Below are 12,564 nucleotides of genomic sequence, written 5' to 3' on the forward strand. Positions count from 1 at the left end.
CACATTTGGGCTGAGTGTTGTTTGATAGAAAGGTGTCGCGGTTCAGATCAGATTTCCCCCTGAAGATGAGTGCCTCTGCCCTTACAGCTCCTGTCTATGCCTCCTCTCAGACTGTCATGTCAGTGTCTGGTTGCTCAGACTCTGTTCAGGAGAAACGCCTGCGTATTAGAGCTTCCCGGGTCTCCCTTGCATTTAACTCCACCTGACCTTTAGCTCCCTCTCCTCGCCGTTCGGGTGGCTGCGGCTCCTCTTCCTCATCCGTATCACCATCCTCGTCTGAGGATGCCTCGTCCTGACCTTGACCATCCTGCAAGGCGTCGCCCCTCTCCATCGCCAGGTTATGTAAGACGCAGCAGACAACAATTATCCTAGAAACCTTTGATGGCGAGTACTGCAGGGCTCCACCTGAGTGATCGTGACACCTAAATCTCATTTTGAGAAGACCTGTAGCCTGTTCTATGGTCACTCTGGTGGCTGCCTGGCTCTCATTGTAACGTTCCTCTGTATCATTCCTTGGGTTCCTCACCAGTGTCAGCAGCCATGTTTTCAGCGGATAACCCCTGTTGCCAAGTATCCATCCTTGCAGGAGGGGTTCAGGAGGGCTGAATAGTGCTGGCAACCAGGGAGTTCCAGAGAATGAAAGCATTGTGATTGCTCCCAGGGTAACGTGCACACACCTGCAGCTTGGTCACATATAAGCTGAACATTCATTAAGTGGAGCCCTTTGCGATTAATTAAGGCCCCTGACTGACCTTCAGGTGCTCTAAAGGCCACATGAGTGCAGTCTATGACACCCTGGGCCATTGGGAACCCAGCAATGGCACTGAAGCCTCTGGCACTCTCGGCCTGACTGGCGGCGTCCATCTTCAAGTTGATGAACTGTTTGGCATGCCTGAAAATGGCATCAGTCACCATCTTTATGCAGTGATGCGCTGATGCTTGGGAGACTCCGCACATGTATGCTGATGAAGCCTGGAACGAGCCTGATGCATAGAAATCCAGTGCTACTGTTACCTTCATTGTGACTGGCATTGGATGGCCACCCACGCAGTTGGAAGTGACCTCCGCAGCCAGCATCTCTCTCAGATGTGATAGTCTTCTGTGGCAGCCGCAGTCGTCTTCGGCACTGGCGTTCTGACAGTTGCAGGAAGCTCAAACGCGGGCGGTAGACCTTGCCTGCTGGGCAGGCTCGTCTCCTGACAGGTGGTTGCACCCGGGCCACTCCGCCACCTTCTCCCCCTCCCCCATTACGAGGCTGCACTGGGCCAGCAGGTTGCGGGTTCCCTGGCCAGTTGTCCTCCTGTCCCTCCATGGGGCATAGTCCACCTCATTTAGATGAGCCGCTTCCAGGGTGGACAATTCCATTGCTGCTGTGTTCCACAGATGCAATTACTTCAGGTATTACCAGCCTGCTGTAAGGATAGGCACACACAACCCCCTCCCTTTCACCCAAGAAATCAATATTGCTGGGGCCCGATCAGGAGTAACACTCAGATGGACCCTGCTAAACTAACTGAAACTACCAGAAACTTTAAAGTCACACAAAGAAATAACAATGAACAAAGAACCAACAAAACAGTACCTCCAACTCCCTCACAGGTACTCTGCCTGCCGCTCTTTTAAACCTGCCGGGTTCCCAAGGCGCCCCTCGACTTGTTTTACGGCCGTAAAATCTGACAGCCGCCGTAAAATGGATGTCAATTGGTGTTTTAACGACCTCAATTGTCCTTTAATTGATTGTAAGTGGATGGCGAGCGGCACCTCGATCTCGCCCGCTGTCCGACCAGCGTAAAATGGCGTTTGTGCGTCATGGCATCGGGGACCAGACCCGACGTCATCAGTTGCGATTTTGCGTCTCAGATGCCTCGAAGGAGTCCCATTTTTCACAGGTAAAATTCCGGCCATGAACTCTGTTCCTGTCTCCACAGATGCTGCCCGACCTACTGAGTATTTCCAGCTTTTTCTGTGTTTATTTGAAATCTAATCTCATTGCTGAGGGGCTTATTTACCTCCTTCCTTGTCTTTCTACTTCAAACCCAAGTTTGTTTTTGCCTTTACAGTGCTATATTTTTTCCTCTTAGACTTTGGTAGTGTTCTAAGCTATGGGCCTTTGTCCTTTGATTGGGCTTCTCAATAATTAAACATTTCAACCTCTGGACTTTTAACAACAAATAACTTGGCATGTGTGCTCTTGAATCCTCTTACTTATAAATAGTGACCTGTACTGGATCGTTGATGATATGTACACCTTTGAGAATGTAGGCTTCACAAAGAATGTTGTTACTTGGAATGGTGAAGTGGTTTCTATCCTCATCTCAGTTGTCCAGATTGTGATATTGTTCTGTGTTGGTAAGGGAGGTGATTATTACTGAGGACAGTAAACATTGGGGTCTTCTCTGCCATTTCAATGTATTGTCAGTGCTGGAGGGCAGTGGTTGCTTTGGAAGACATTGCCAAACTGAGGAAGCCTGCCTATTATTTTGTAACTCTTTGCGTGTGGGATTTTGGTAACATTCTTTTGGATGGAAGCAAGTATTTTGGTTTGGGAGGGTTATATCTGAATGACGTGGGGAAGTAGATTAGTGTACTCGTGTGATTATCCATATGGAACAGTGGGTACAGTGTGTAAATCAATGCTCATTGCAGCATCTGTGATGGTCCTGTTCTGGCAGCATTCAGGAATCTGTGATGACGTGACACCAGCCTAGAATGGTACGTCATTTCTAAGAGTGAACCCAACCCATCTATCATATAGAATCTCAAGCTTTCTTTTAACATGTGCAGGTCAGAGTCCCATTCCAGGTTTGTATCGCTTTTTCTTCAGGTGCTCTGTTTACAGTGCCTGACACGCAAAGGAAACAGAATTACTACTCAAAAGTAATTTGGAGTGTGAGACTGACTATCATATTACAGCCAAGAAGGTGTTCCTCGATACCCTTGTGACTGTCAGTGGCCCACAGATGTTCCACATACAGATACTCAATCTCTTGTCTTGAATCCATCAAATTGTTGTGGGTACTATTAGTCTATATGCCAAATTCAACATGCAAATCTTAGATAGGTTTAGAAGTTGCTACTTTCTAATATTGAACTGGAAAAATCCAGTGGAAGTCTATATAACAGTATAACACTTCAACAAAAGCAACTTGTATTTATATAGCGCCTTTAACATAATAAAATATCCCAAGGCGCTTCAGCTGAGCATTATAAAACAAAATATGACCCTGAACCACATAAGGAGATATTAGTTCAGATGAACCTGGTCAAAGAGGTAGATTTTAAGAAGTATCTTAAAGGAGGAAAGCAAGGTAGTGAGGCAGAGAGGTGTAGGGAAGGAATTCCAGAGCTTAGGGTCCTGGCAGCTGAGGGTACGGCCACCAGTGGTGGAGCAATTAAAATCAGGAATGTTCAATAGGCGGAGGTGGTGACGTAGTGGTATTGTCACTGGACTAGTAACCCAGAGACCCAGGATATTACTCCGGACATGGGTTCGAATCCCACCACAGCAGAAGGTGGAATTTGAATTCAGTTAATAAATCTGGAATTAAAAGCTGGTCTAATGGCCATGAAACCATTGTCGATTGTTGTAAAAACCCATCTGGTACACTAATGTCATTTAGGGAAGGAAATCTGCTGTCCTTGCCCGGTCTGGCCTACATGTGACTCCAGACCCACAGCAATGTGGTTGACTCTTACGTGCCCTCTGAAATGGCCTAGCAAGCCACTCAGTTGTATCTAACCACTGCAAAGTCAATAAAAATGAATGAAACCGGACGGACCACCCGTCATTGACCTAGGCACCAGAAACGACAATGGCAAACCCAGCCCTGTCGACCCTGCAAAGTCCTCCTTACTAACATCTGGGGGTTTGTACCAAAGTTGGGAGAGCTGTCCCACAGACTAGTCAAGCAACACTCTGACATAGTCATACTCACAGAATCATACCTTACAATGTCCCAGACGCTGCCATCACTATCCCTGGGTATGTCCTGTCCCACCGGCAGGACAGACCCACCAGAGGTGGTGGCACAGTGGTATACAGTTGGGAGGGCGTTGCCCTGGGAGTCCTCAACATCGACTCTGGACTCCATGAAGTCTCATGGCATCAGGTCAAACATGGGCAAGGAAACCTCCTGCTGATTACCACCTACTGTCCTCCCTCAGCTGATGAGTCAGTACTCCTCCATGTTGAACACCACTTGGAGGAAGCACTGAGAGTAGCAAGGGCACAGAATGTACTCTGGGTGGGGGACTTCAATGCCCATCACCATGAGTGGTTCGGTAGCACCACTACTGACCGAGCTGGCCGAGTCCTAAAGGATATAGCTGCTAGACTGGGTCTGAGGCAGGTGATGAGGGGAAAACATACGTAACCTCGTCCTCACCAATCTGCCTGCTGCAGATGCATCTGTCCATGATAGTATTGGTAGGAGTGACCACTGCCCAGTCCTTGTGGAGATGAAGTCCCGCCTTCACATTGAGGATACTGTCCATCGTGTTGTGTGGCACTATTACCCTGCTAAATGGGATAGATTTCGAACAGATCTAGCAATGCAAAACTGGGCATCCATGAGGCACTGTGGGCCATCAGGAGCAGAATTGTACTCAACCACAATCTGTAACCTCATGGCCTAGCATATCCCCCACTCTACCATTACCATCAAGTCAGGACACCAACCCTGGTTCAATGAAGAGTGCAGGAGGGCATGCCAGGAGCAGCACCAGGCACACCTCAAAATGAGGTGTCAACCTGGTGAAACTACAACAGAGGACTACTTGCGTGCCAGACTGCGTAAGCAGCTTGCGATAGACAGAGCTAAGCGATCCTATAACCAACGGATCAGATCTAAGCTCTGCAGTCCTGCCACATCCAGCCGTGAATGGTGGTGGACAAGTAAACAACTAACTGGAGGAGGTGGCTCCACAAATATCCCCATCCTCAATGATGGGGAAGCCCAGCACATCAGTGCGAAAGATAAGGCAGAAGTGCCGAGTTGATGATCCTTTTCTGCCTCCTCCTGAAGTCTCCAGCATCACGGATGCCAGACTTCAGCCAATTCGATTCACTCCGTGTGATATCAAGAAATAACTGAAGGCACTGGATATTGCAAAGGCTATGGGTCCTGACAGTATTCTGGCAATATTACTGAAGACTTGTGCTCCAGAACTTGTAGCGCCCCTAGCCAAGTTGTTCCAGTACAACTACAACACTGGCATCTACCCGGCAATGTGGAAAATTGCCTAACTTTGACCTGTACACAAAAAGCAGGACAAGTCCAACCCGGTCAATTACTGCCCATCAGTCTACTCTCAATCATCAGTAAAGTGATGGAAGGTGTCATCAACAGTGACAGCAAGCGGCAGTTGCTTAGCAATAACCTGTTCAGTGACGCTCAGTTTGGGTTCCACCAGGGCCACTCAGCTCCTGACCTCATTACAGCCTTGGTTCAAACATGGGCAAAAGAGGTGAGGTGAGTGACTGCCCTTGACATCAAGGTAGCATTTGACCGAGTATGGCATCAAGGAGCCCTAGCAAAACTGAAGTCAATGGGAATCGGGGGGGAAACTCTCCGCTGTTTGGAGTCATGCCTAATGCAAAGGAAGATGGTAAGGTTGTTGGAGGTCAATCATCTGAGCTTCAGGACATCACTGCAGGAGTTCCTCAGGGTAGTGTCCTAGGCCCAACCATCTTCAGCTGCTTCATCAATGACCTTCCTTCAATCATAAGGTCAGAAGTGGGGATGTTCACTGATGATTGCACAATGTTCAGCACCATTCATGACTCCTCAGATACTGAAGCAGTCCTTGTAGACCTGGACAATATCCAGGCTTTGGCTGATAAGTGGCAAGTAACATTTGCGCCGCACAATTGCCAGGCAAAGACCATCTCCAACAAGAGAGAATCTAACCGTCTTCCGTTGACATTCAATGGCATTACCATTGCTGAATCCCCCACTATCAACATCCTAGGGGCTACCATTGACCAGAAACTGAACTGGAGTAGCTATATAAATACCGTGGCCACAAGAGCAGGTCAGAGGCTAGGAATCCTGAGGCGAGTAACTCACCTCCTGACTCCCCAAAGCCTGTCCACCATCTGCAAGGCACAAGTCAGGAGTGTGATGGAATGCTCTCCACTTGTCTGGATGGGTGCAGCTCAAACAACACTCAAGAAGCTCGACACCATCCAGAACAAAGCAGCCCGCTTGATCAGCACTCCATCCACCTCCTTAAACATTCACTCCCACCATCAACAACACACAGTGACAGCAGTGTGTACCATCTACAAGATGCACTGCAGCAACGCACCAAGGCTGCTTAGACAGCGCCTTCCAAACCCGCGACCTCTACCAACTAGAAAGGCAAGGGCAGCAAATGCATGGGAACACCACCACCTGCAAGTTCCCCTCCAAGTCACACACCATCCTGACTTGGAACTATATTGCCGTTCCTTCACTGTTGCTGGTTCAAAATCCTGGAACTCACTTCCTAACAGCATTGCGGGTGTAACCTACCTCACATGGACTGCAACGGTTCAAGAAGGCAGCTCACCAGCACCTTCTGAAGGGCAATTAGGGATGGGCAATAAATGCTGTCCTAGCCAGCGATGCCCACATCCCATGAATGAATTTTTTTTAAAAGGCAGGAATTTGATGAGTGCAGAATCTGAGGGTTGTGGGGATAGACAAGGTTGCAGAGATGGGGAGGAGGGAGGCAATAGAGGAATTTGAAAACGAGGATGGGTATTTTAAAATCACGATATTGCTTGACTGGGAACTAATGTAGGTTAGCGAGCATAGGGATGATGGGGTATGTGAGTTAAGACACAGACAGCAGAGTTTGGGATGGCCTCAGGTTTAGAATGGGTAGGATGTGGTTAAACAGACAGACGTGAGTTGGAATAGTCAAATCTAGAGGTAATAAAGGCATGAATGAGTGTTTCGGCAGCAGATAAGCTGAGACGAGCGAAGTTGGGCGATGTTATGGAGGTGGAAATAGGCAGCCTTAGTGATGGTGCAAATATATGATTGGAAACTCTTCTCGGGGTGAGATATGACACCAAGATTGCGAACAGACTGGTTTAGTCTCAAACAGTTGCCAGGGAGAGGGATGGAGTGAGTAGCTAGGGAGCGGAGTTTGGAGCAGGAATTGAAAACGATGTCTTCAGTCTTAATATTTAATTGGAGGAAATGTCTGCTCATTCAGTACTGGATGTCAGATGAGCAGTCTGATATGTAGGCCAATGGTGGAGGAGTCGAGAGAGTTGCGAGGTAGAGCTGGGTATCCTTAGTGTACATGTGAAAACACATTGTTCTTGTGGATGATGTTGCTAAGGGGTGGCATTTGAATGAGAAATAGGAGGAGGCTAAGGGTAGATCCTTGGGGGACACCAGAGGTAACGGTGCGGGAGTAGGAAGAGAAGCCAATGCAAGTGACCCACTGGTACAATTAGATAGATAGAGTGCCATAAATTCAGCATTTTTGTAGAGTCTATTTTTTGAAATTCTTTCTTCGCAAGTCAAACTTTATTTTAAAATTAAAATGTTTCTCTCTCCTGCTCCTGAAGGCAGCGACCAGTTCTGAAGTACAGCCCCATAAGTGCTGTCAGGTGTCTGGTTCCTTGGTCATGCTCAAGACTAGATTGCTGGTGTTGTTTTCATTGCATGGGGCATCACAGAGAGCAAAGATCTTGTTCGTGCCTTGACATTCACACGTATACTCCCAGCAGGGGTTGTAGCATGTCGTAGGACTCGAGTCCATTTTATTTTCTGCTCCTCTTGCACCCATCAATGGAGGCCAGTTGTAGCGTGTCTAGCACAGGACAGATGGAAAAATTAAAATTGTTCTGTTCAGATTACTAGATTATGATCTGGAGTACTGTTATAGTATGGGTGACGTATGGTATTATGTGCAGTAAATGCACACAGTATATAATGTCCTGTATTGTATGCAAATGTTTTTTCCCTAAATACTTAGAAAGCTAAGCAGATTGTCTTGCTTCAGATGAAACGAGAGCAGAGAGGTCAGTGACGGGCATAGATTTAAAGTGATTCGGAGAAAGATTAGAGGGTAGTTAGGCAGAAACCTTCAACTCGTTTAAAAGGTGTCTGGATATGCACCTCAAGTGCCGTAAGCTGCAGGGCTATGGACCAAATGCTGGAAGGTGGGATTAGGCTGTGGGTGGCTTGTTTTCCGGCCGGCGCAGACCCAATGAGCCACATGACCTCTTTCTGAGCCGTAAACTTTCTATGAAGCTGTGATTCTAAATGTAGTTTTATTTTCCTGACCCTTTGATTTGCGTTGTTGCCTTTATTTTAGTAGGAAGGTCAATTTGAACACAATGATTCTGATCGTTTTTCCACAGGAATTTATAATATGTTAAAGTAATCAATTTAGAGAAACTACACTGCTTGATTTACATTTTTACTGCTGTTGTTTTATAGGAGTCTCGAGAAGGAGCTTACAATTGACTTCGGACCTGATGGAGAATTTGCGTACATGTTCAACCAGTGCTATGAAATGACAACAAATGAGTGAGTAGGATCTTTTATTCCCCTCGCATTTGTACTCTGTTCATTTAAATGATGGGATCCGAGATGAGCAAATCATTACCCTCAGAAAATAACTTCTTCAAGATGGGAAAAATATATCATGTGGTGTCCTGGCATAGGAGGCAAATGGGAAGAGTGGCTTATGGAATGTAGGATCCAGTTTTTCTCTTTACCCGAACCGATCATCATTAGTAACAACAGCATGCATTTTTATGGCACCTTTAAAATAGTAAATCATCTCCAACTCATCGATGATCTTAGCGTGCACTATATTGCGGAATTTGTGTCACTATTGCTGGGTTTCTTTATAAGTTTGATTTGTCAGTTTCTAAAGCCCCTCATTGATCGCAGATGCTGAGCTTCTGCAGCTGCCTCAACCCATAGGTACTTTAACACAGCAGGAGAGTCGCTGATAGCAGATGTGCGGTTCTGCATCCCTCGGCTGCATTCTGTGGTTTGATAAACAACTTGATGTTCGGGGAACCAACAGCTTCAGCAACCTGCGAAAGTGTGTTTTTCGGTTAAGGCTGCTGGTTTCGATCAAAGCAAACGCAGGCAGCTAGTCCTGCGGATTTTTTTTTTTCCATTCCAGGATTCCATTTTGTGCAAAGTGCACAGTGTTAAAAGAATGGGGGGGTACTGAAGTCGGTCATCTGAAAGCATGACCAAAGTCTAAAAGCATCAGTTGTGTTTTAAACAAATATATTAACACCATGTTGGTATTAGGAATAGCAGCCTTGTTTTGGAAGGTTCATTATTTTTAAAATATATCTGCTGAATTTATGTCCTCACTGCTTTTGAAGCAGGAGTTTGGGAATAGATATTTGCTGCCCGCAGAGCAGAATATATTTAAATGTTTCTTCTGCAGTGTTCAGTTAGATCAACCCCATCAACCAAAACTTCAGGCAGAGAATTCTTAAGTGCAACAGTAGATAATTACTGTCAAACTCTTAATAAGGGATTCACTGCGCACTGCAGCCCAACCTTTGATTTTGCCATTCATTCAAGGACTGGTGAGAGCAGAAGCGTAAAGCCCCAGTAATAGCCCCTACCAAAGTTATTTTACCATGATTTCCTTCACTCATAGGAAAGAAAGCCTTGTATTTATCTAACGCCTTTCACAATCATTGGATGTCCCAGAGCTTTACAGCCCATTAAGTACTTTTTGAACTGTAGTTGCTGCTGTAATGTAGGGACTGCGGCAGCTAATTTGCGCACAGCAAGCTCCCACAGACAACAGTTTGATAGAATGGCAAAGATTTTTGTTCAAATCTGTTTGTGCGCAGTCTGCATCAGAAGTGATTGCAGTGACTATAGTGCAGGAATATACAAGATTTGTCTAGTTTGAAAGCAGGCAAGATATAAATATTCAAAAAGAATTGGGTTTTGCTAATATCTAAGTTTATGATACCAATTGGTTGGAGGAAGACATTGCCCCTTATTGCATGTTGTGGTCAAATTGGGGAATAGTACTTAAAATTTGTCAGCTCGGCTCACTTGGTAGGATTGTCGTTGCTGTCGGATAGTCATGAGTTTGAGACCTAGGTTAACTAGCCTAGTGTTGAAGAGATGCTGCATCATCAGAGGGCTATTCTTTAGGTGATGTGTTAAGCTAAAAACTGTTGGCTTGTTTGGTAGTTCAAGTGGATATTAAAAAAAATCCGATGGCAATATTTGAAGAGGAGCTGTGAATTCTCCTGGTGACCTGAACGATGTTCCTCTATTATCAGCATCCAATCAAAAAATCCGGCAGATTTAACTGGTCATTCATTTAATTACTGTGGGTTAGTGTTGATGCCAAATGGCTGCATTTGTCTGTATGATCAGTCACTGTACTTGCATAATTCATCAATATGAATTATTTATTTTGTCACTTGTGTTCCGTAGCTGGATCATCTGACTTTCTCTTTCCTCAGCCCCCCCCCCTCCACAACACCCCAGTGGTTTATCCCGACCACTCTTTGGAAGGTCTGTAGAGAGGTTTTCATTGTAACCTTCAGACCTATGGGGTAAATACTCAGTGGTGCAGGGGGACGTTTATTTAAAGGCTGCACAGCCATGCATTAAAATATAGAACTTGGGTGGAGGAGCAGCATGGAATTTTTAAACATTGGGCAGCCTCTGTATGAAAACAAGCGAGTGGCGTGCCCAACTTCATGCAATTTCCATCTGGCCCTTTGGCATTCAACTCAAATTCAGATCTTTAATCTTGGAAGCACAGTTCGCATCTCTTTATCATCTATCTCTATTTATCCTCTATCTTCATTTTCTCTCCACCCATCACGTGCACTGACGCACACACTCTCTCTCTCTCTCTCTCTCTAATGGCACAGTTCACTTGTGACTATTACATAATTTATGAAACTCTTATCTTGTATTTAGACGTATAGCAGCTGGTTGAAGATTGCTGTGTTTTCCAGGACGCTGCAGGTGCCATTCCATTTTCCCTCATCTGCCGACCTCCTCCTCTTTGTCAGTCTGTCAGCACAGCTCTGTCTGAATTGGCCACTGCAGCTGTGTAGTTCATCTTTAAGTTAGCCCTTTTCTGATATTTCAGTATTGGCCAGGCGCACGATTCTCTCTGGGATAAGGCGGTGGCTGGATGGCAGGAAGAGAAGGAGCTGCACTGTTTACGCGATTCGTCCCCCTCTGTTTGGATGGGCTCTGAACATGTCATGCATACCCCACCCCACCCTTCCCTCTTGATGGGTGTTGATATCCTGGAGCAGTAGAAATCTCATGAGATTATGTGGGCTTATAAGATTTTCATAGCATCCAGGATTTTTGAACCATAAAACAGTCCTGTGATTTTAGTTATTTGAGAACTCAACACTGACTTATTTCCTGATCTTCACACCCTGATGAGCAGCATAAGGGTCGAGTTTAAAAGTATGGAATTTGTGGACAGCATCCATCTTTGAAGATGGCAGGACATTGAGAGAGTGGTTCGTAAAGCATGTGGCATCTTGGGCTTCATAAATAGAGGCATTGAGTGCAAAAGCAGGGAAGTTATGCTGAACCTTTATAAAGCTCTGGTCTCACTTTTGGAAGGCCGTGAGGGTCCTTGAGAGGGTGCAGAGGAGATTTTTGTTACAAGGTTAGGTTAGAAAAGCTGGGTTTGTTCTCCCTGGAGCAAAGGAGATTAAGGGGAAATTTGGCAGGTGTACAAGATTATGCCAGGCTAGTATAAGTTAGATGAGGGAAAAACTGTTCCCATTAACTAATGGTACAAGGACTAGGGGATACAAATTGAAGATTTTGAGCAAGGGATGCAGGGGGAATGTGAGGAAGAATTTTTTTTTTTTACACAGCGAGTGGTCATGACCTGGAACTCGCTGCCCACAAAGGTGATGGAAGCGGAGACAGTCAATGATTTCAAAAGGAAGTTGGATGGCCACTTCAAGGAAATAAATTTGCAGGACTGCGGAGATTGAGCAGGAGTGTGGGACTGATTGGATTGCTCCGTGGAGAGCTAGCATGGACTTGATGTACTGAATGGGCTCCTATGTCGTAGATGACTCTATGTGACACCTGCTTACCAGCACTTTGGGACACGTGGGATGAACAATAAATGTAACCCTGCCAGAGTTCTCCAAATCCTGATAACCAATTTAACCCTAACTGAACTGATCATGCCATTTTTCAGTAAATGTTCTTTTCCTGACATTTGAGATAGGAGTGTTGTGTAATGCAGTGATCCTTAAGAAAAAACTAGTTTGGGAGAATGGGAATTATTTTTTCCAATAAACTTCACAATTGATTTCCTCTTAACAGATAATCAGTATCTTGATCAGAAGCTTGCTGTTTTATTTTTGTTTAATCTTCTCCTGGCACTTACAATGCAGGTTCATTAACCCCACTGAACTGAAAGCTCCATACAAGTACTCGCCCGTCAGTTCATTATTGCAGTTAGTTGCGTGGAAGTTTCTTAGAGGAGTATTTGCCATCCTTTTGAAAATCTAACTATCAAACCAGAGCCATGATGAGCTTTAACATTCATTTGTTCTCGGCG

At 45.5% G+C, this 12,564-nt stretch overlaps 1 protein-coding gene across 2 annotated transcripts in view; it reads left to right on the forward strand.

Moving 5' to 3' along the window:
• prkcsh (PRKCSH beta subunit of glucosidase II) overlaps positions 1-12,564 on the forward strand; it is a 77,685-nt gene that overhangs the window by 54,582 nt on the left and 10,539 nt on the right. For both annotated transcript variants that reach the window (XM_068021127.1, XM_068021128.1), the window contains one exon: positions 8,445-8,534. In XM_068021127.1, coding sequence (XP_067877228.1) covers positions 8,445-8,534 — 90 coding nt within the window. The remainder of the gene's footprint in view (positions 1-8,444; positions 8,535-12,564) is intronic.

The sequence above is a fragment of the Heterodontus francisci genome, chromosome 43 (assembly GCF_036365525.1).
Source record: "Heterodontus francisci isolate sHetFra1 chromosome 43, sHetFra1.hap1, whole genome shotgun sequence".
Classification (NCBI taxonomy): Eukaryota; Metazoa; Chordata; class Chondrichthyes; order Heterodontiformes; family Heterodontidae; genus Heterodontus; species Heterodontus francisci.